This window comes from Carassius auratus, chromosome 39 (assembly GCF_003368295.1).
Source record: "Carassius auratus strain Wakin chromosome 39, ASM336829v1, whole genome shotgun sequence".
Classification (NCBI taxonomy): domain Eukaryota; kingdom Metazoa; phylum Chordata; class Actinopteri; order Cypriniformes; family Cyprinidae; genus Carassius; species Carassius auratus.
In genome coordinates, this window is record NC_039281.1 from 10,334,325 (window position 1) to 10,357,078 (window position 22,754).

The 22,754-nt window shown below is 40.9% G+C and overlaps 1 protein-coding gene across 1 annotated transcript; it reads right to left on the minus strand.

Moving 5' to 3' along the window:
- Positions 1 to 4,567: 4,567 nt before the first annotated feature.
- LOC113058088 (heparan sulfate glucosamine 3-O-sulfotransferase 1-like) lies at positions 4,568 to 6,547 on the minus strand. Its single transcript, XM_026225775.1, has 2 exons — positions 6,385 to 6,547; positions 4,568 to 5,858 (listed from the first exon to the last, which is right to left on the minus strand). The coding sequence occupies exon 2, from the start codon at positions 5,825 to 5,827 to the stop codon at positions 4,961 to 4,963; it is 867 nt and encodes a 288-aa protein (XP_026081560.1). The 5' UTR covers positions 5,828 to 5,858; positions 6,385 to 6,547; the 3' UTR covers positions 4,568 to 4,960.
- Between the last annotated feature and the right edge of the window lie 16,207 nt (positions 6,548 to 22,754).

A 22,754-nucleotide genomic window follows, 5' to 3' on the forward strand; every position in this document is an offset into this window, starting at 1 on the left:
ATCATCACACACACACACACACACACACACACACACACACACACACACACACACACACACACACACACACACACACACACACAAACTCTCTCTTCTCTCTATATGAGGAGCCACAGGATGTGATCACTTCCTACTGATCTATTTCTTGAAACACACAGACTCCTCACTCTCTCACTCTGTTTCTTGAAACACACACACACACACACACACACACACACACACTCTCTCTCTCTCTCTCTCACACACACACACACACTCTCTCTCTCTCTCTCTCACACACACACACACACACTCTCTCTCTCTCTCTCTCACACACACACACACACTCTCTCTCTCTCTCTCTCACACACACACACACACACACATTCTTTCTCTCACACACACTTGCTAAAATGGTTCTCATCATTGCTTCTATAATTACACGGTGTGTGTGTGTGTGTGTGGTGTAAAGGTTGGTTGTGGTTCTGCTGGTGAATGATGTGAAACAAATGAACCTGAACAATCGCACATCGTTTAAGTTCAGAGTTTAATTGGAGTGTGTTTGAGCTCCTGGGACACTTTCTGTCACCGAGAGTGTGTGTGTGTGTGTGTGTGTGAACAGATAGAGTTATCATGTAACAGACACACACAGTGAATGACAGTGTTGGATACACACGTATGTTTCCATGGTGACGTAAATGAACACATAACATCTCATAACAATCACAACACGCTTCTGTGTCTCTTGTCTTTAATAAATTCAGTAAATTCCTCTGTTTTCTAAATGTGACCTCGTAATGTTAAACATCAAAACTGAATCTAACAGTGAGATCACAGACAGAAATCATTATCAGTGTTGAACACAGCTGTGCTGATCAATATTTGTTTGGAAAATGTGATACATTTTATTTTTCGGGATTCACAGATGAATAGAAAGTTAAAAAAAAGAAACAGCAATTATTTGAAATAGAAATCTTTTGTAACATTAGAGATGTCTTTACTGTCACTTTTGATCAATTTAATGCGTCCTTGATGAATAAAAGTTAAATGTGTTCAACACTGATAATAATCAGAAATGTTTCTTGAGCAGTAAATCATCATATTATTCTGATTTCTGAAGATCATGTGACACTGAAGACTGGAGGAATGATGCTGAAAATACAGCGGAGAATCACAGAAATACATTACACTTTAACACAGATTCACACAGAAAACAGATGATTTACACTGGAATAACAGCAGATGATTCAAGATTCAAGATTTTTATTCATCAGTCAGGTCCGCTCCATGGACAGTGCGATTATTAAAGAAAACAACACAGATGAAAATATACATAAATAAATGTAGCAATGTAAGAATGAATTAAAAGTAAACAATAAATTCTATATTGTAGAATTAAATATAGAACGCAAAATAATGTGCATGAAAGTAAACTGTTGTCTAAATTATTAAGATACACAGGGATGTACAAGAAGCAAATGTGCAAACAGGTCGACACTGTCAGTGTGAGGCAGTGAATGATGAATATCTTACTGATGAAGTGAATATTAAGTGGAGGCTGATGTTAAGAGGCTGGTTTTGAGTTTAGGATCCTGATGGCCTGGGGGAAGAAACTCCTCCTGAGTCTCTCAGACAAAGGAAGCGCTTACCAGATGGCAGCAAAGTGAAGAGATGGTTACTGGGGTGGATGGAGTCCTTGATGATTTAAGCAGCTCTGCTTCTGCAGCGTTTGAGGTAGATGTCCTGCAGAGAGGGGACAGCAGACCCTGAGATACGCTCAGCTAAACACACAACTCTTGACTGGAGCGGTCGAGATGCTGGTCAGGTGTGAGTTGAAGCACTGCTCCTGAGTGACCAGCATCTGCTGTTTATTCAACGGAGAGAAGAGACTTCAGATACACCAATAAATGCAGTGAGTGTTTACTGCTGAATCATGGGATATCAGCTTCAGGAAGTCTGTCCTGAATGATCTATGATGAGCAGGAAAACCACATTCATCCAGAGCTGCTGATGTCACTGTGACATTACACACACACACACACAGTCTATCTCTCTAACACACACACATACACACACTCTATCTCTCTAACACACACACATACACACACTCTATCTCTCTAACACACACACTCTATCTCTCTAACATCTTTAACACACACACTGTCTAAACATAGTGGAGAATGATCTGACAGCTAATACTTCACAAACCTAACCAAAGCCACACACTGACCAGCTAACTAGAAACGTTGTGCATATACAGTATATATATATATATATATATACTTCTTACACAGATCGGGACGTTTGTGTAGGTGGTTTGTTCAGGTTTAGCTCAGGTCTGGGTGCAAATGTTTTCCTCAAACTATGCTTAACTATGAACACACACACACACACACAAACAAACACACACACAGGCACACACACACACACACACAGAGACACACACAGAGAGAAGGAGTGGTAACTAACACATTTCTGCAGTGAGTTTTGTGCTTATGGACAGTGAATCATGTAAACATGCTGATCTGATTAATCTGGACCGATGGCTGAACACACACACACACACACACACACACACACACAATATAAAACACCCCGAAAACAACCACTGAGATCAGACTCAAACTCTGCATGCAGATGATTTCAAAGGTCCCGTTTTACGTGCTTTTTTTAAGGTGTGATTGTGTTTACAGTGTGCAATACTATAACATGTTCATGTTTCGCGTGTAAAAACAGTATTTTTCACACAATTCACTTATCTGTATACCGCTGTTATCACTGTCATAAAAACGGGCTGATGACTTCCTTGTTCTATAAAGTCCCTCCTTCAGAAATACGTATCGAGTTCTGATTGGGCCAGCGGTTCCTGTGTTGTGATTCGACAGCAGCTGAGCGCACGCGGCCCTCCTGCAAACGTGATTGGACTAGTTTTGAGAAGCAAGTGTGCAGGACCGTGTGCTGGAGATGTACTTATAATCACCAGAGCGTTTTTACTGATGAGATGCGCATGAAAATCACATTTGATTTTTTGCACAGCCCTAACATCTAGTTAACAAAGCTAAACAGCGTTGCCCTTTGTGTAGTAAGCTACAGAAACTGTTAAACGCACCAACATAAATAATAAAATACACTTACTGGTTGTGGTCCATAAACAACAACTTCTCCAGACAAAGGGGGAACTGCTCCATCTTTCAGGAATAATCTTTGTGTGAATCCGGCATTAAACTGATTGAGATTGAGGAAGCTGTCCTCAGCAAAATGTGCTGCACATAGTTTTACATGTGGATTATAATTTTCGGGAACCGAGTTAAACATAAATTGTAACCATTAATCTCCAAGTACAGCGTCCCTGGGAAGCCCAAACAAAGATGATTGTACTCCAAGATGAAAATTACAGGGTTTCAACGACATGTTGAACACAAACGCAGCTCTTCCTTGTTCTCCGTCGGAGCGTAACAAGACCACGCCCCCTTTTTGTGTATTCATGTGTTTTAGTGATGTCATTACTGCAGGACCTAGAGGGATGTAGTCCAAACTGGTCGTTCGATGTAAGCGAATTCTGATAAATAAAATATCTCGCTTGGCATTTAACTTTGAGCTTTAGAATTTTACAGATATTATTTATACTCTAACAACAACATTACACACTAACTAAAGTTTAAAACATGGGATCACGAAGAACGGGACCTTTATGAAGAACTCTTTTGAGTTGCACAATGACTGACGAGAATTAAGATGAGAAACTGTACAAGAACACAAAGAATCAACTGTACAGATCTTATGATGTTCCTCTGAAACTGTTTGAGTTCTGCCTGAATTACACCGAGTTCAACAGCCAAACAATGAGCAGAGTTCACACACATGCACACACACACGCACACGCACACACACACACACACACACACACACACAAGTACGTGGTGTTCTCATGTTACACTTTTGCTCGTTACACAATAACAGTTCACTGAACGACGTTACACTCTTAGAAATAATTACAGATGAACGAAAACTGAAGTCCTAAACCGGGAAATTCTCCAAGTTTCAGTCTCATCACACAAATATGATCACAATTTCTAGACTAACACACACACACAAGGGTTTATTTGGACACTCCATAGCCTTAAATTGTTTTATTACAAATAAATTACAAATACTGTTTTTATATCCCGTTTTATTTTTTACAACTGAGGACATTCCTCAAGGTTTAGCTAATTTCAGATACAAACCAGGATTCTTACAGTTACCCAAATTAAGAATAAAACCATTAACCATTGCTTACAAAAAAAATAAACATTAAAATAACAATATAAAAACTACTTTAACTTATTTTTATTTCAGCTAGTTTCCAGTGCAACATTGCTCATTTTCATTTTGTTTAAATTGATGCACAAAAATAACATAAAATAAAATAAAAAAAAAATTACAATTTGTACAATTTAACTAAAATGTATAAATATAAATTAAACACCAATTTTAAAAGATTATAAAAACTGTTATAGCATCTCTGGTACACACACACACACACACACACACACACACACACACACACACACAGCAAAAGAGTGACAGAAAGCTACAGAACACCAGATCATAGCAAAAATAACTTTATTACTGAATGATTCCTTCATATAAAACATTTAATAAACAGAATACATAAGACTAAATCATGAACGTTTCTGTAACACGGACTGATGTAAAGACACACAAACACACATTCATAAACTTAGCAGCAGTAAAACAGTATTGAGATGATTACTGTGACGTATTAACATATGAAACAGATGTATTTCACACGCACAAGTCTATATATCTGAATATAAGATCAACAGATCGGAAAACAACTCCATTCACCTCCAGATCTTACGGTGTGAACGATTCGTCAGAAACTAAACGTCAGAATCATATAATATTGAGTTTGTCACATTACGTTTGTCTGGTGTTACGACAGTCGAGATGTTCCAGTTCCTCCAGGAGCGATTCCTCACTTCCAGTCAAACGTCCGGCCGACCAGCTGGAAGAACTCCTGGTTGGGTTGGTGGAAGAAGTCGTGGAGTTTGCGCAGGAGTTCAGGTGCGAGGCGTGGATGTGTGCGTCCCTTAGAGCCGTGCAGGCATCTCTCGCGCCGGCGGTCGCGCAGACAGAAGAAGCCCTTGGTCTGGTTGAAGTAGAAGTTGGAGGCGTTTATCTGCGGCTCCAGATGAAGGAACTCCTCCACCTTCTTCATCTCCGGAAGAGGGTTTCGGATCAGCGCGTCTCCGTCCACGAGATGGATGTGGCTCCTGGGGAACAGCTGGAGCCAGCGTCGCATGTGGAGGTGATACAGACTGCGGTTCAAGGCCTTGTAGTGGAGGTCGAGCTCTCCGCGGTGCATCAGCAGCGTCTCGAGCGTCTGCTGGAGCTTGTGTTTCTCCAGACGGTTGTGATACACCTGTGTGTAATCAGACAGCAGTCGCTCCGTCGGCTCGCGCACGATCAGCAGCAGTCGTGCGTGGGGAATCATCCGTCGGATGCGCTCAGGAACACGGGCGGAGGTGAAGTACGCCGGGGTCTTCTCCACCGTCAGCTGACCCGGCCGGGCGAGCGGCATCTGGGACACGTACCAATCCTCGCCGCGCAGATAGTGACTGTCCCAGTCGAAGAAGTGCAGCTCGCTCGGAGCCGCCACCACATCACTGTGCAGATTCAGCATCTCGATGAGAGCACGCGTGCCACCCTTCCTCACGCCGATGATGATGATGTCGGGCAGGCGGCGCGCGGCGGGGGGGACAGCGGGGTCACTGGGGTCAGCGGTGGCTAGCGAAGGGCTTTGAGTGAAGAACAACAGCAGAGCGACGATAACAGAAGCCATCTAAACGACTAACATGAACACACACACACCTCTGGAACAGAACACAAACACAGGGTCCACACCATTACAAACACTCAACCTCACCAACTCATGATGAGCCAGAACCACACATAAAACTGAGATGGTAAAAACATTTTTTTTTATCTGATATGAAATTAAAATTAAACATTAACTGGAGGATTTGTCAGATTTCACGAAATGAATATGAAACCATTATTAAATATAGACATGTGACAAACAGGAATTTAGATTTTTATCTCATCGTTTTCAACCGAAATTAACTGAATACATCCTGTTTGTCAGGACTCAAGGTTAAAACATGTTTAAAATACTCCATAATCCTCTTCAGTTCACTTTTATGTATATATTTATACACCTTTTGACACATTATTAAGCTGAACTGTATTTTAAATGATTCGATTTGATATTTACAGAATTATACGACAAATAACAAGGACATGACCATCTGGTGGCATAAACCAACGCGCACTGTTCGTCCCGATCACCGATGTAAGTTTCACGGGCGCGCGCGGACCGATAGTGATCAGGATTCTCACCTGGCGATCGGATCCATCAAGGGAAACTCCTTAAGAGAGGAAATGAACCATCTGGAGGATCCTCCGCGAACATACACTCTCTCTCGCACACACAAACACACTCGAGTCGAGTGAACAGTTTCCTCGGGATCTCTCGTGCACGCGCGCTCTGAACGTCCCGCACAGGCTTCTCCGCCGCGCCCCGCGCTGACGTCACCGCGAAGGCCCCGCCCACCCGCGTGCCAGCTTTGCATTAAAGTTTTCTGTAAACACTTGTTGATGCATCATGATTGTTTAATGATGCACGTCTGGGTGAAGTCACGGACTGATAAGAATGTGAACGTGATGTTTAATGTGATGATATTCTTTTAATATTATTGAAATTTATTTGACTATTCTGTGATATTCTGAGATGACGTGTCCCAGCTGATAAAAATATGCTCTGAGAAAGTTTAGCTACAGTTCCCATTGAAACAATATTTCCGAATCCTTAAACCACTCAAAATGTTAACTGCTTAAAAATTGTGATTGTTTAAAACTACTATTATTTTACAAACATGGAAATGTTACTTTTTAATATTCTCTAAACCATCCCAGGTGAACGTCTAACTAAAATCTTTCAAAAGTTAGGGTATAAGTTTCTTCAAACACTTTGAGAGCAGACAACTGTGAATGAATGTTCCATGAATGTAACTGGTTTGAACAAGAACGTTCTGTTCACTGGTGCAGCTGATGATCAGATCATGTTTAATATCAGATCATAGATCAATATCAGATGATGACACATACAGTAAACACATACACAGACCAATCACAGGAAACAGCCACTCAGCCCCGAGCTGACTAACACAGGTGTGACTAGTGATGTAAGTGACTTCTGCAGCGGATATACATCAAACACTCTCAGTGATCCTGCGGCTCTTCAGGATTGATTAACACACACACCTACACACACACCTACACTCATTTGTCACTAAAGGTGTGTCTGCTGAACTTTGCTCTGCTGTAAATCCCAGTATTTCTGAATCTTCTTCAACAATCGTCTGAAGGTTTATACACTTTTTTCCACACTTCTCATTTCAGCTCTGGAATAATTAGTAATATTGTTAATCTCATAGTTTTACAAACACTTCATCTTCTGGAGCTGCTTCTTGATGAAGGTCAAAGTGTTGCAAAACAAGCAGATTCTAATCAGATTTCTGTCCTGTACAATAAATATTTATACTTTAAATACTGAAACACTTCCCTTTATTAATCATAACAGAAATAATCCCATAAGAGCATATGATGATTTACAGTAGTTGATTACAACCCCCCCCCCCAATTTTTTAATTAAAATAAATAATTAAGAATACTTTACATATTTTTTTTGACAAATCAAAATCAAAATCAAAAACATTCAAAATAAAATAATAAATTCATACAAAATAAATAATTGATTTAAAATAAAAATAATAAATTACTTAAAAACTAAATAAAACACCTGCTAAAAATATATTTATATTGAGGTTTTTTGTTTTGTTTTACATGCATGTCATATGACGTGACCAAACTCACATCAGAAACTATGAACATGAAAGTGCTGTTCAAAATTTGTAAAAATGAATTAAAATCTTTGGGGGAACTTATTATAATAATATATTAGCTCAGATTGGTTTAAAACTTTGTGAATCCCTGATTTACAAGAACACAAAGCAGCATGATTTCAGACACGTTCATGTGTTTTGATTGACGGGCGTCTGAATTTCTGACACAGTGTTTAGCGTGCGTTCAGCTGAACACAGGGACTGCGATCTGAAGCGTTGGGTTTAATGAAGGCATTATGAGCTCTCACAGCTGCGGAAATGGACGCTGTATCTCTGAGACAAATGGGTTTTATGACATCTGATGTTGTGCCAGATAGCAGTCTCTAAATCTGACTGGTCTGCAGAAAACATGGAACATTCGGGCGCCTCATTGTATGAACACAGTCACAGGAAAAGCTGGAACCTGACCAGACTTCCTGAGGACCAGGAGAACTGGCCGTGAACCTGCTGTACAGGAGAAACACAAACACATTACAGCCACCACTAACAGCGCAGGTCTGAGGTCAGCGGTGCCAGCGCCGGGTGGCTTGGGTGGTGCGGATGGGCGGCACTAACTAAACACACACACACACACACACACACACACACACACACACACACACAAATCTCTGGAGCAAAACATCTCAGCTCCAACTGCTGCAAGCATGAAAACACGCGTGTGATCAGGAGAAATGCATGTAACGGAGCTGCAGACATCACTGGAATACCTGAAAAACCTGCAGCGTGTTCAAACACATCACAGAAAAACACATGATCCTGTGAGGAATGCGTAAATTAAACCATGCTTATCATTTCATGTACAAAAAAAACACAAAAGGCTGATTTGTGTCTTTAAAACGCTGTCTTTAGACAACTTCAACATAACTTTAAAGAAACCAGTTTTATTAAAAATAAGAACAAAGCAGCAATTTACATGTAAATGTTTGTCAAAAAAACTATAGATATCGAATCAAATGCAAAAATAAAACACTTCACTGTAATAATTAAATATATAGATCCATATTAAAGTTATTTAGTCAAGAGCAGTGCATGATTTTCTCGTGATGTAATACAGGGCTGTCAAACTCAATTCCTGGACTGAGATCAAATCAAAGCTAAAATGTTGCAGGGCATCGTGTGATTGACACGCTGACCTCTGACCTCTGACCTGCTGCTGCTCACTAACACGAGTGTGTGTCCAGTCAAACACACTGTGAGCAGAACACTGGAGCAGAATGAGAGGGTTCAGGGTGGTACAGCGCCGTGTTTGTGTGCTGACGTCAGTGTGTGTGTGTGTGTGTGTGTGTGTCATGACATTACATCGGAGGGAAAATACAGCTAAAGCCTGTTAGAGGCCAAAACATCCCGCAGAGAGGGAGATCCAGCTCACGACTGGAAACACCCCTGACCTCAACATACAGAGATCTAAGTAAAACCAGATTTATTTCTGTGTTGTTTTAACAATCTGACATTATAGAGTACATCACAAAAACCAAACAGAAACACACCCACAGAGTGCACGCATACACCACGTGATCACGTTAAATCTCCATGTTTTCACCAGATCCTGTCAGAAGACGTGTGTTTTGTCTGAGACTCAAAGTCTTCTGTCATCCTGAGGTTAACAGAGGAATCCAGAGCAGAACGCAGGAGACAAGTGATGATCAAATGAGCAGGATTGATTAAATTATATTAGTTGTGTGTGTTTCAATGCTCAGATTTCCTCAACAAGTGTTATTATATCAAACCAAAAATAGAGAGAAGAAGAGAAATAACCTAAAAACCACACAGTCATAAAACAATATTATGATTACATGACACTCACCACATTTCTGTTAGGAACATCTTGATATTTGTCATTTATTTAATCAAAAATATAGTAAAAACTGTGAAGTATTATTATCATAGGAACAGCTGTGTGAATCTGTTTCTGTTTTCTATTTCTGTGATGGGCAGCTGTATTATTCCTCCAGTCTTCAGTGTCACATGATCTTCAGAAATCCGAATAATAATATCAATGGAGAGTCCAAAAACATTCACTGGAAATGTTACAGAAAAAAAGCAAGATCAAAATGACAGAAAGATTCTCAAGCATGTTAAAACTGTTGATTGTGTATTTAATTTACTATGATTTTACTGTGTGTGTGTATGTGTGTGTGTGAGAGAGAGAGACCTTTGACCTTTCAAAAGCCCTTTAATAACAATTAAAAACACATTTTCATAATTACACAATTATACAAATAAAAAATAATAAAAAATACCAAAAACTTACACCTTCATTTCCAAACAACCATCACTTACCATACATAAAATTCCATTTAAACACCAAACTTCTTCAAAAGTTGTCAATTTTCCAATAAGTTTATAATATGAAAATCAACCATTTAACGGGCAGAGATCAAACCTTTGTATGTTAAAACAATGTTGGTGGAACCTTTTGCCATAATTTTTGCTTTTCTTGTCAACCATATACTTAATTTAGCTTGTCCATAATTCAGAAATACATCAACATTCCTCCTGATACTTAGGACCAAAAATAAAACCTTCTTGACTAAAAGCATGACCCAACATATCACACCATTCTTTTAACACTTGAAAAAGTGGCCCTAGTCTTATTACATTTTAAAAATAGATGAAACACAGTTTCAATTTCAGAACAAAATGGACAAGTTTCAGTAACACTGGAGTCTAAATGAACTTTATGTTTATTTGTGGCTACTATTCCATGTATGATCCTCCACTGTAAATCTCCAGTTCTCTTGTCTATGGGAAGATCTATACCAAATATTTCTTGCCATTTGGACTCACATACTTGTTTCAATTCTTGAAAGCGCATTAATTTTACACAAACATAGAACATGGATTTCTTGCCCACCTAATGAAAATATTTAAGTTCTGGAGTGTTAAAAGTGAGTAACTTTCCCTCTCCCTCCAGACATAAGTCCACAGAAACATTTACTTCCAATTCTGGGAACTCTTTCACATTATTATCCTCATTTTGTTCTAATAGTTCCTTATCCAGAGCACATTTAAATTCAGAAGGCACAGCTTCCACAATTTCATTTTAAAAGTCTTTCAGAGAAACGTAAGGATTTAACACCAATCTTTGTGGCAATATCTTCTGGGGATAACCACCCTTCTTTATTCAGAAAAGAGGAAACCTTAGTAAAACCTGCTCTTACAAGTGCATTTCTCACTGAAACAGAGTTCAAACTTTTTACAGATAACACATGATTACACATTATGGGTTCTTCTTTTCCCCAGAAACCTTTGACAGACCCTTCTTTTCGAGAGTTTGAAAAAACTTTCCGAACTCTAAGCATTGTTTTATAAAAATGTGTTAGACCGGTTAATTCCTCTCTGTCAAGGTCCATTAAAACTCAATCAAGGCCCAACCTTCCTCCTTTTCTCAACAATCCACAGGCTACATCTGTCCAACTGATGTGCCTCTTATACAAGGTCCTTTGAGCAGCCTGTAATCTAAAAGCAGCAACTCTGCATTCAATGTCAATAAGTCCTGATTTTAAAATCTATACAATGTTTGATAGGGAGCCAGTGCAGTGGTGAAAGGACCGGGCTAATATGGTCATACTTCCTGGTTCTAGTAAGAACTCTTGCTGCTGCATTTTGGACTAGCTGTAGTTTGTTTACTAAGCGTGCAGAACAACCACCCAATAAAGCATTACAATAATCTAACCTTGAGGTCATAAATGCATGGATTAACATTTCTGCATTTGACATTGAGAGCATAGGCCTTAATTTAGATATATTTTTGAGATGGAAAATGCAGTTTTACATATGCTAGAAACGTGGCTTTCTAAGGAAAGATTGCGATCAAGTAGCACACCTAAGTTCCTAACTGATGACGAAGAATTGACAGAGCAACCATCAAGTCTTAGACAGTGTTCTAGGTTATTACAAGCAGAGTTTTTAGGCCCTATGATTAACACCTCTGTTTTTTCTGAATTTAGCAGTAAGAAATTACTCGTCATCCAGTTTTTTATATCAACTATGCATTCCATTTGTTTTTCAAATTGGTGTGTTTCACCGGGTCACGAAGAAATATAGAGCTGAGTATCATCAGCATAACTGTGAAATCGAACACCATGTTTCCTGATGATATCTCCCAAGGGTAACATATAAAGCGTGAAGAGTAGCGGCCCAAGTACTGAGCCTTGAGGTACTCCATACTGCACTTGTGATCGATATGATACATCTTCATTCACTGCTACGAACTGATGGCGGTCATATAAGTATGATTTAAACCATGCTAATGAACTTCCACTGATGCCAACAAAGTGTTCAAGTCTATGCAAAAGAATGCTGTGGTCAATTGTGTCAAACGCAGCACTAAGATCCAATAAAACTAATAGAGAGATACACCCATGATCAGATGATAAGAGCAGATCATTTGTAACTCTAAGGAGAGCAGTCTCAGTACTATGATACGGCCTAAATCCTGACTGGAAATCCTCACATATACCATTTTTCTCTAAGAAGGAATATAATTGTGAGAATACTATCTTTTCTAGTATCTTGGACAGAAAAGGGAGATTCGAGATCGGTCTATAATTAACTAGTTCTTTGGGGTCAAGTTGTGTTTTTTTAACGAGAAGCTTAATCACAGCCAGTTTGAAGGTTTTGGGGACATATCTGTCACGGTTTTACGCTGCCTGAAGGAATACGGAGTCGAGGATAAACGGAATAAGGTTTTTAATATATCCAACACAGGGGATATCCAACATGGAGCACAGAGGTAGACACACATAAGTAGCAAGTGGCAAATGAAGACCCGACAAAACAGAACTGAAAAGACAAGGCTTATGTACAAAAGGATAATGGGGAAACACAGGTGGATGGAATAACTAAATTAACAGGGACATGGAACACATGAGGAATAGAATTGACACACCTGGGAACTAATGAAACTAAGCACGGAAGACAGAAACTGGGTCACTGGGGCAAAAACACTAAATGAGTCCAGGTGTGTGACAGTACTCCCCCCTCCCAGTAGGTGCGTCCTCGCACCGTAGAAACAACCGAGGGAGGCGTGGGTGGGAACTTGGGAGGAGGTTCCGGTGGAGGACGGACTCCCAGGAGGGGGCCAGCAGACAGGGACCACAGAAGGAGGAGCCAGGGAGGAGACGACGGAGGGAGGAGCCAGGGAGGAGACAGGAGCAGGAGGAGCCAGATGGTCCACCAGAGACCAGCCAGGACGGAGATCCAAGGTGGAGTCGACGGCGGGAGGAGCCATGGTGAAGGAAGGGTCGACGACACCAGGGGGCCGACAGGCGGAGACTGCACCGGTGGGTGAGGAGCCCAAGATGGAGCAGCACAGCCGCAGAGCCAGGGTGACGTCGAGGATCCGGAGGGCCTAGGTGGAGCTGAAGGCTCAGGCGACCAAGGCGGAGGCAGGGTCCTGGCAGACCGATGTGGAGCCGGAGCGACCGAGGATGGAGGTGGAACCGGAGGGAAGGAGGAGCCTGACAGAGCCGGAGGGATGGAGTGACGAGGTGGAACCAGAGGAGTGGAGTCCCGAGGCGGCGGATGGTCGACGACTGACCAAGGTGGAGCCGGAGGGACGAGGGAGCCCGGTGGAGCAGGTGGGATGACAGGCCACGGTGGAGACGAGGGAGCTAAGAGCCAAGGCGGAGCCGCTGGGTCGAAGGACCGAGGAGGAGTCCAGGGCTCGGAGGCTGGAGGCGGAGACAGGGCCTTAACACGCCAAGGCGGAGCTGGAGACTGGCAGTCCAGCGGCGAACCACCGCGCCCCGATGGCGCGGACTGAGGGTGAGCTGCGGGACTGGCTGGCACCAGCAGGGATGACGAGGAACTGGCTGGTCTAGGAGGAGGAGAGAGGAGAAGGATGGGAGGAAGGACAGGAGGATCAGGACTGGACGGAACTAGCGAAAGAGGAGTAGAGGGACCAGCAGGTTTGGGAGGAGGCGGGAGAGGGAGGCTGGGAGGGAATACAGGAAACACAGAAGATTCAGAGCTGGGCGGAACCAGCGGAGACACAGAAAATTCAGAGCTGGGCGGAACCAGCGGAGACACAGAAGATTTAGAGCTGGGCGGAACCAGCGGAGACACAGAAGATTCAGAGCTGGGCGGAACCAGCGGAGACACAGGAAACTCAGGGCTGGACGGAACCAGCGGAGAAACAGAAAACTCAGGGCTGGGCGGAACCAGCGGAGAAACAGGAAACTCAGGGCTGGGCGGAACCAGCGGAGACACAGGAAACTCAGGGCTGGGCAGAACCAGCGGAGAAACAGAAAATTCAGGGCTGGGCGGAACCAGCGGAGAAACAGAAAACTCAGGGCTGGGCGGAACCAGCGGAGAAACAGAAGATTCAGAGCTGGGCAGAACCAGCGGAGATACAGGAAAATCAGGGACTACCTCCATAGACCAGTCCATCAGATCCAGAACTTGCTCCATATGATCTTCAGAGACTGCATACAGCTCACCCTCAGTCGCAGGAGTGTGGGCAGGGCTTTCCTCCACGCCCTCGATCTCCACGAGGACTCCCACGATGCACAGTGTTGCCGGCTCACACACCTGGTCAGTCGCGCTCTCGAGATCCGGCTCCCTGTCAGTGGATGGCTCGGACTCTGCAGCTGCGGTGGGCTCTGGCTCCGTGCGGCGTGATGGTGGCTGGCTGGTCTCTGGGTCGGGAGTGGGGCTGGCGAGGTCCTCTATGGGGCAGACGGTGAGAGGTGACCCATTTCTCGCCAGAGTCCACTCCACGAATGCGGCGAAATCCTCTCGAGGACCATCTTCGGACGACAACGCTCTGCATTTGGAGTTCAGGCTGGTGTTGTAGAAGGTGCAGAGCGCGTTGTCCGGGTAGCTGGTGGCATTAGCTAATAGATTAAACTGTCTGGTATGGTCCTCGAGAGAACGTCCTTCCTGCTTCAGCAGGAGGATGAGGAATTCGGGACGATAGAGGGGATCCATAGAACACTACGAAACAAAAAGACTTTGAAAACACAAAAACAAAACGGAGGGAAAAAACACGCAGTTTTCTATTTTCTTTTTCTGGTCGGGTCTTCTGTCACGGTTTTACGCTGCCTGAAGGAATACGGAGTCGAGGATAAACGGAATAAGGTTTTTAATATATCCAACACAGGGGATATCCAACATGGAGCACAGAGGTAGACACACATAAGTAGCAAGTGGCAAATGAAGACCCGACAAAACAGAACTGAAAAGACAAGGCTTATGTACAAAAGGATAATGGGGAAACACAGGTGGATGGAATAACTAAATTAACAGGGACATGGAACACATGAGGAATAGAATTGACACACCTGGGAACTAATGAAACTAAGCACGGAAGACAGAAACTGGGTCACTGGGGCAAAAACACTAAATGAGTCCAGGTGTGTGACAATATCCTAATGACAATGAGGAATTAATAATAGTCAGAAGAGGATCTATGACTTCTGGAAGCACCTATTTTAGGAGCTTAGATGGTATAGGGTCTAACATACATGTTGTTGGTTTAGATGATTTAACAAGTTTATACCAATCTTCCTCTCCTATAGTAGAGAATGAGTGGAACTGTTCCTCAGGGGGTCTATAGTGCACTGTCTGATGTGATACTGTAGCTGACGGCTGAATGGTTGCAATTTTCTCTTTAATAATATTAATTTTAGAAGTAAAGTATTTCATAAAGTCATTACTGCTGTGATGTTGGGAAATGTCAACACTTGTTGAGGCTTTATTTTTCGTTAATTTAGGCACTGTAGTGAATAAATACCTGGGCTTATGTTTGTTTTCTTCTGAAAGATAAGAAAAGTAATCGGATCTAGCAGTTTTTAATGCTTTTCTGTAGGATAGGTTACTTTCCTGCCAAGCAATACGAAATACCTCTAGTTTTGTTCTGGTTTCCTTTACCTTCCTTAAGCGTAAAGGAGCAACTGTATTTAAAATGATCTTGGTGACAGGAAACGGGCCAATAAATTTGGGAGCTAATTTGTTAGAAACGGAACAGAGTGGAATATTGTTAGTAGAAAGCCACACTTTTTGACCCACGACGTATAGGGGAGGCTTCGACCGGTGGCGATCGGCCTTAGTGCGCTCCCTCATCCGGAGCAGAGTGTTGCGGGCTCTGGTCCAGGTGCGGTGGCACCCCTGGACAAATGTGTGAGCGGAGGGGACTGTGACTTCAGACTCCAGACTAGGAAAAACCGGTGGCTATTAACCTAAACTGCACTGAAACGGAGAAAGGCCCGTGGCTGACACTGGTAATGAGTTGTGAGCGTACTCCACCATAGAGAGTTGTTGGCTCCAGGAAGAAGGATTCTTGGAGACTACACATCGCAACGTTCTCTCTAAATCTTGGTTGGCTCGCTCAGACTGCCCATTACTCTGGCTATGATAAGCCGAAGACAGACTAACCGTCGCTCCTAACAATTTACAAAACTCCTTCCAAAATTTGGATATAAATTGGGATCCCCTGTCAGAAACCATGTCTACCGGGAGGCCATGTAACCGAAAGATGTGATCAATGACAGTGATCGCTGTCTCCTTGGCTGTAGGTAATTTGGGCAAAGGAATGAAATGTGCCACCTTTGAGAACCGGTCCACTAAGGTCAAAACGATCATCATGCCATTAGACAGCGGGAGGCCGGTAACAAAATCTAGAGCCATGTGGGACCAGGGTCTCGAAGGGACAGACAGTGGTTGAAGAAGCTCATCTGCGGGTCGGTTAGATGGCTTACCACTGGTGCAAACTGAGCAAACCAAAACAAAATCGTGGACGTTGCGAGCCATAAGTGGCCACCAGAATCGTTGCTTAACTAAACCCTTGGTTTGGCTTATCCCTGGATGACAAGCAACTTACGAGCAGTGACCCCACTGAATACCTCAGACCGTAACTCTTTCGGCACAAATAAATGATTCGGTGGGCATCCGGGCGGAGGCGTTATCCCTTTTAAGGCCGTCTTGACCTTCGATTCGACCTCCCATACGAGTGCTGAGACGACTATTTTCTCAGGTAAAATACACTCGGGCGTCACCAGGTGTTCGGAAGGATCAAAAAGACGTGACAAAGAATCGGGTTTAACATTTTTGGAACCCGGGTGGTACGACAGAGTAAAATCAAAGCGGCCGAAAAAAAGTGCCCACCGAGCCTGCCTGGAATTGAGTCTTTTGGCAGTTCTAATGTACTCTAAATTCTTGTGATCGGTCCAAACAATGAAAGGTACCCCTGACCCTTCCAACCAGTGACTCCACTCCTCTAAAGCTTATTTGACAGCCAACAATTCTTTGTTACCAATGTCAAAATGGGCTAGTTGCATATCTCCGCCATCTTGGATTTCCAGTCTTGCTAGTGTGTGCGTAGATATTTCTGGTTGTGCTTAAAGTCAGTGCAGAGAACCGGAGAAGTCCAAATATTACCTTCTATATGTTTACAGGATTTACAATATCACTTCAAATGCAAATAAGATATACACTGCTATTATCACTATACTATAAATGTTAACTGAGCCAGCGGATTTGAAACTCACAAGGTATGTTTGGGTCCAGTGAATGAATTAAATACACTAATGTTCCCTACTGTTCACAAGATGAAAGTTGAACTCATGGCGTGTATACACAGATATATAATGTATTTTTATCTTACCAAATATGTAAATGTACAAATTACTTATTTCTCGAAAATGTTTGCATTATTATTATTATTTTTTTTATATTAAATATTTACCTCGTGAGACGTGGGCTGCGATTTATCTTCAGAACTTTCCATTTCTCAATTCTACACATACAATGTCTGTTTCATCGTTATTTTCACAACATATTTTATTATTTTACACAATAAAAAATACATGACTAATTTTAATATCTGTTTAATCTGATAATTAATGCAAAAGAATAACAACATGGCTGCTCATAGACAGATAATGATTTATGCTGCAGATCTTTCACAAAACAAATAAACATAGATAAAAATACACATGAATGAATACAGCGATCTTTTATTTAATGCAAACCTACCATAATTATATTATGTTTAATTGTACAGTTAGTTATAAATTATGTTATCAAATAAAGTTAATAAAACATGCTATATCAGAAATCTCTGTGCGTCTTGTTTGACAGTCAGAAACATTGATCTTACATAACAGTCAGAACAAAACCAGCTCTTCGAAAATGAAAAGTATGGCATAATGAATAAAGCAATCTCTGCGTTGTATCTTGATGAATTTCCACACAGAGGTATGCAAAATGTAGAGGGGATGTTTCCCCATGTTTTTGATATACCACTATCCGCTGTTAAATTTGAAAATCATTAATTATATACATCTAGCCAAGATTCGTATGCAAGTTTCCCTTACAGTCAATGCGAGCATAGCAAGACCGGAAGGAAGTATGCACACACTCGTGTCGCTGAAGCTCACCGGCGCCATCCTGTGCACCTAGCCCATTGCGTTCAGCAGGAGATAAACGATGTGAAAAAAATGCGCAGGGATGCATCTTATCGTTCGAGGCAGCACGTTGGGAAAGAACTGCACCTACTCCCACCTCTGATGCGTCGACCTCCACCACGTCGTGTGGGATCAGGGGCTACTAGGATGGGAGATGAAACAAAGCAGCTCTTGAGGTTCGTAAATGCAGTTTCGGCTGCATTAGACCACCTGAACGGAGTACTGGGGAAGGTCAAGGCGGTCAGAGGTGAGACTAATTGGCTGAAATTACGAATAAAACGTAGATAAAATTTGCCGTACCCCAGAAACCAGTGTAGGGCCTTACGGGAATCTAGAGATGGCCAATCTATCACAGCCTTAACTTTGTCAGGATCCATAAATAATCCCTCGGATGAGACGATATACCCTAGGAAAGGAAACCGACTGTGCATGGAATACGCATTTCTCCGCCTTGACAAAAAGACAAATCTCAAGTAATCTCTGGAGCACACGTCTGAAGTGTTGCACATGTTCCTGGAGAGATGAAGAAAAAATCAGTATGTCATCAAGGTAAACATATATAAACTGATCTACCATGTCTCTCAACACGTCATTAACGAGTGCTTGGAAAACCCCTGGCGAGTTGGAGAGCCCGAACGGCATTACCAAATATTCAAAGTGCCCTCTAGAAAGCCTTTTCTTGATTATCCCTAGATCAATATTATTTAACATTGAATAAACATTAACATCTCTTATAAGGAACAAATTATCTCTAATATACCTGTTTTTTATACAATAAGACTGATCCTTGTGAATTAATCCACCCATATGTTCATTCAGGCTATTGGAAATACACTTTTAAAATGTAATAATCTGTGGTTAATAAAGCTACAGGCCTCCAATTTTTAAGTAAAGTTAAATCACCTTTTTGGTAGCAGAGAAAGAATTGCTCTTCTGCAGCTAATAGATAAACATCCTGTTTGTATTTAATATAAAATCACATAATAATATTTGTCCAATAATTTCCCTTAACAAATAAAAAAATTCAGAGGGTAGCCCATCTAATGATAATTCTTCCACAGCTTTAGTTACTTCTTGAAAACTTAAAATAGAATCTAAGTCTTCTTTATGCTCTGATTTAAGTTTTGAAATTGAATCTAAAAGTTCAGTTTTACTATCTAAATCTGTTATATCAATATCATACAACTTAGAATAAAAATCAACAACACATTTACTCATTTCAGATGGGACATAAAATAAGTCACCCTTGTTCATCCCTTAAACAAAACATTTGTTTGTCTTGACACACTTTTCTATTTAAGTTTAAAAAGAAGGATGTTGGTCCATCAATATCCCTAATATGAGAAAAATGAGCTCTGACAAGAGCTCCTTTTACTTTTTCTTGCAATAAATGTTCTAACTGTAGCTTCTTTTCATTAATAAAATTTTGTAATTGATTTTCATATCTTTCCAACATTTTATTTTACATTTCAATCATATTTCTAATTCTTTTTGAGGAATAACAAAAATATTGTTGACAGAAGACTTTAATTGGGGGTTTTCCTACTTCCCACCATTGTATTATATCTCTAAAATAATTTGTATGCATCTGCCATATTTGCCAAAATAAATTAAAATTTAAAATCTTGTAACAGCTTTTTGTTAAAATGCCAATATGAACCTCCTTTACATTGCTTTGACAATAAAACATCTATTGTAATCATTTTATGATCTGAAATAATATTAGGAATTATATTAGCATTACAGATCCTATTCCTTGAATAATTTGAAATATAAAACCTGTCTAACCTTGCCGCATGAACCTGTCCTTCAGAAACCTTCAACAATATTTGCCAAAACATATGAAGACTGATTGCGTGCGTTTCTTGGTTATTTCTATCCATATTAAAATCTAAAGTACAATTAAAATCTCTTCACATAATAACAATATCTTTTGGTTTTAATGTATTTAAAACGTCCTTAATTTTCTTAAAAAGAATAATTCTCTCAGACCCTTTAATATTGGCATAAACATTTACAAAAATGATATAAGATATGAGATAGATTAAATATCTCAGATCATTATTTAGTTCTGTGTAAACTTCATATAGCCAAAATTGTAAATTCTACTTCTTGTTATAAGTATGGTAGAACCATCACTTCTACCACAAAAGACTGCTTTTTAAGTTATCTTACTGATGTATCCAAATTCCTTAGCATATCCAAAACCTCAGAACAACTTGATGATGTAACAGAAACTATGGACTCTCTCTTTTCTAGCACTTTAAATACAGTTGTTCCTTTACGCTTAAGGAAGGTTAAGGAAAACAGTTTGACACCATGGTATAATGAGCATACTCGCACCCTAAAGAGAGCAGCCCGAAAAAATGGAGCGCAGCTGGAGGAAAACAAAACTAGAGGTATTTCGTATTGCTTGGCGGGAAAGTAACATATCCTACAGAAAAGCATTAAAAACTGCTAGATCCGATTACTTTTCTTCTCTTTTAGAAGAAAACAAACATAACCCCAGGTATTTATTCAATACAGTGGCTAAATTAACGAAAAATAAAGCCTCAACAAGTGTTGACATTTCCCAACACCACACAGTAATGACTTTATGAACTACTTTACTTCTAAAATCGATACTATTAGAGATAAAATTTTAACCATTCAGCCGTCAGCTACAGTATCACATCAGACAGTGCACTATAGACCCCCTGAGGAACAGTTCCACTCATTCTCTACTATAGGAGAGGAAGAATTGTATAAACTTGTTAAATCATCTAAACCAACAACATGTATGTTAGACCCTATACCATCTAAGCTCCTAAAAGAGGTGCTTCCAAAAGTCATAGGTCCTCTTCTGACTATTATTAATTCCTCATTGTCATTAGGATATGTCCCCAAACCTTCAAATTAGCTGTTTTTAAGCCTCTCATCAAAAAACCACAACTTGACCCCAATGAACTAGTTAATTATTGACCAATCTCGAATCTCCCTTTTTTTGTCCAAGATACTAGAAAAGGTGGTATCCTCACAATTATATTCCTTCTTAGAGAAAAATGGTATATGTGAGGATTTCCAGTCAGGATTTAGACTGTATCATAGTACTGAGACTGTTCTCCTTAGAGCTACAAATGATCTGCTCTTATCATCTGATCGTGGGTGTATCTCTCTATTAGTTTTATTGGGATCTTAATGCTGCGTTTGACACTATTGACCACAGCATTCTTTTGCATAGACTTGAACACTTTGTTGGCATCAATCAATCAATCAATCAATCACCTTTATTTATATAGTGCTTTAAACAAATACATTGCGTCAAAGCACTGAACAACATTCATTTGGAAAACAGTGTCCTCAATAATGCAAAATGATAGTTAAAGGCAGTTCATCATTGAATTCAGTTATGTCATCTCTGTTCAGTTTAAATAGTGTCTGTGCATTTATTTTGCAATCAAGTCAATGATATCGCTGTAGATGAAGTGACCCCAACTAAGCAAGCCAGAGGCGACAGCGGCAAGGAACCGAAACTCCATCGGTGACAGAATGGAGAAAAAAACCTTGGGAGAAACCAGGCTCAGTTGGGGGGCCAGTTCTCCTCTGACCAGACGAAACCAGTAGTTCAATTCCAGGCTGCAGCAAAGTCAGATTGTGCAGAAGAATCATCTGTTTCCTGTGGTCTTGTCCTGGTGGTCCTCTGAGACAAGGTCTTTACAGGGGATCTGTATCTGGGGCTCTAGTTGTCCTGGTCTCCACTGTCTTTCAGGGATATAGTGTAGTAGTCTTTAGTGCTGGATTCTTACACCCTAAAGGTACCACCTTAACTGGACTGACTACTTTCCCAAAACGAGAAAATTCTTTAATGATCACTACACTTTTAATGAACGGAGGAACATTTGCAATGGTTACTTTGGTAGCCGGTGCATACAGCAGCATTACTGGCACAAACATTCCTTTTACCCAAAGCCCATTTTCAATTATTTGATTAATGTGTTGCTCAGTCTTCAACAAAACCACGACGGCTTTGTTCATTCGCAAGGCTGAATTTATATTTCTCCAGTCCATATGTAAACCCATTCTGGAGGGAAATTAAAATAAAATTAAATTAAAACTGCACGCAAGGAAGAAAAAAATACCTTCTAAAACTAACCTAAACCTAAACACAGAAATTAAGAAGAAAAAACACACACCTTGTTTCCTTGTATGTTTTTAGAAATAAAGAAAGAATAGAAAAAACTACAATAAACACCAATTAAAAATGTTCTCACACACATCCACTCACGCAAACTCTCTCACTAAACGAGAGAGAGAGAGAGAGAGAGAGAGACTACAGGAGCAGGAATGAGGAAGGTGTTTCACACACGTGACACAGACACAGAAGCAGGAAGCAGGAATCACCTGATTTCAGGGAAAG

Bases quoted from the DNA above. Each gene is read 5' to 3' on its own strand.
- LOC113058088 (XM_026225775.1), bottom strand. From the start codon at position 5,827: ATGGCTTCTGTTATCGTCGCTCTGCTGTTGTTCTTCACTCAAAGCCCT.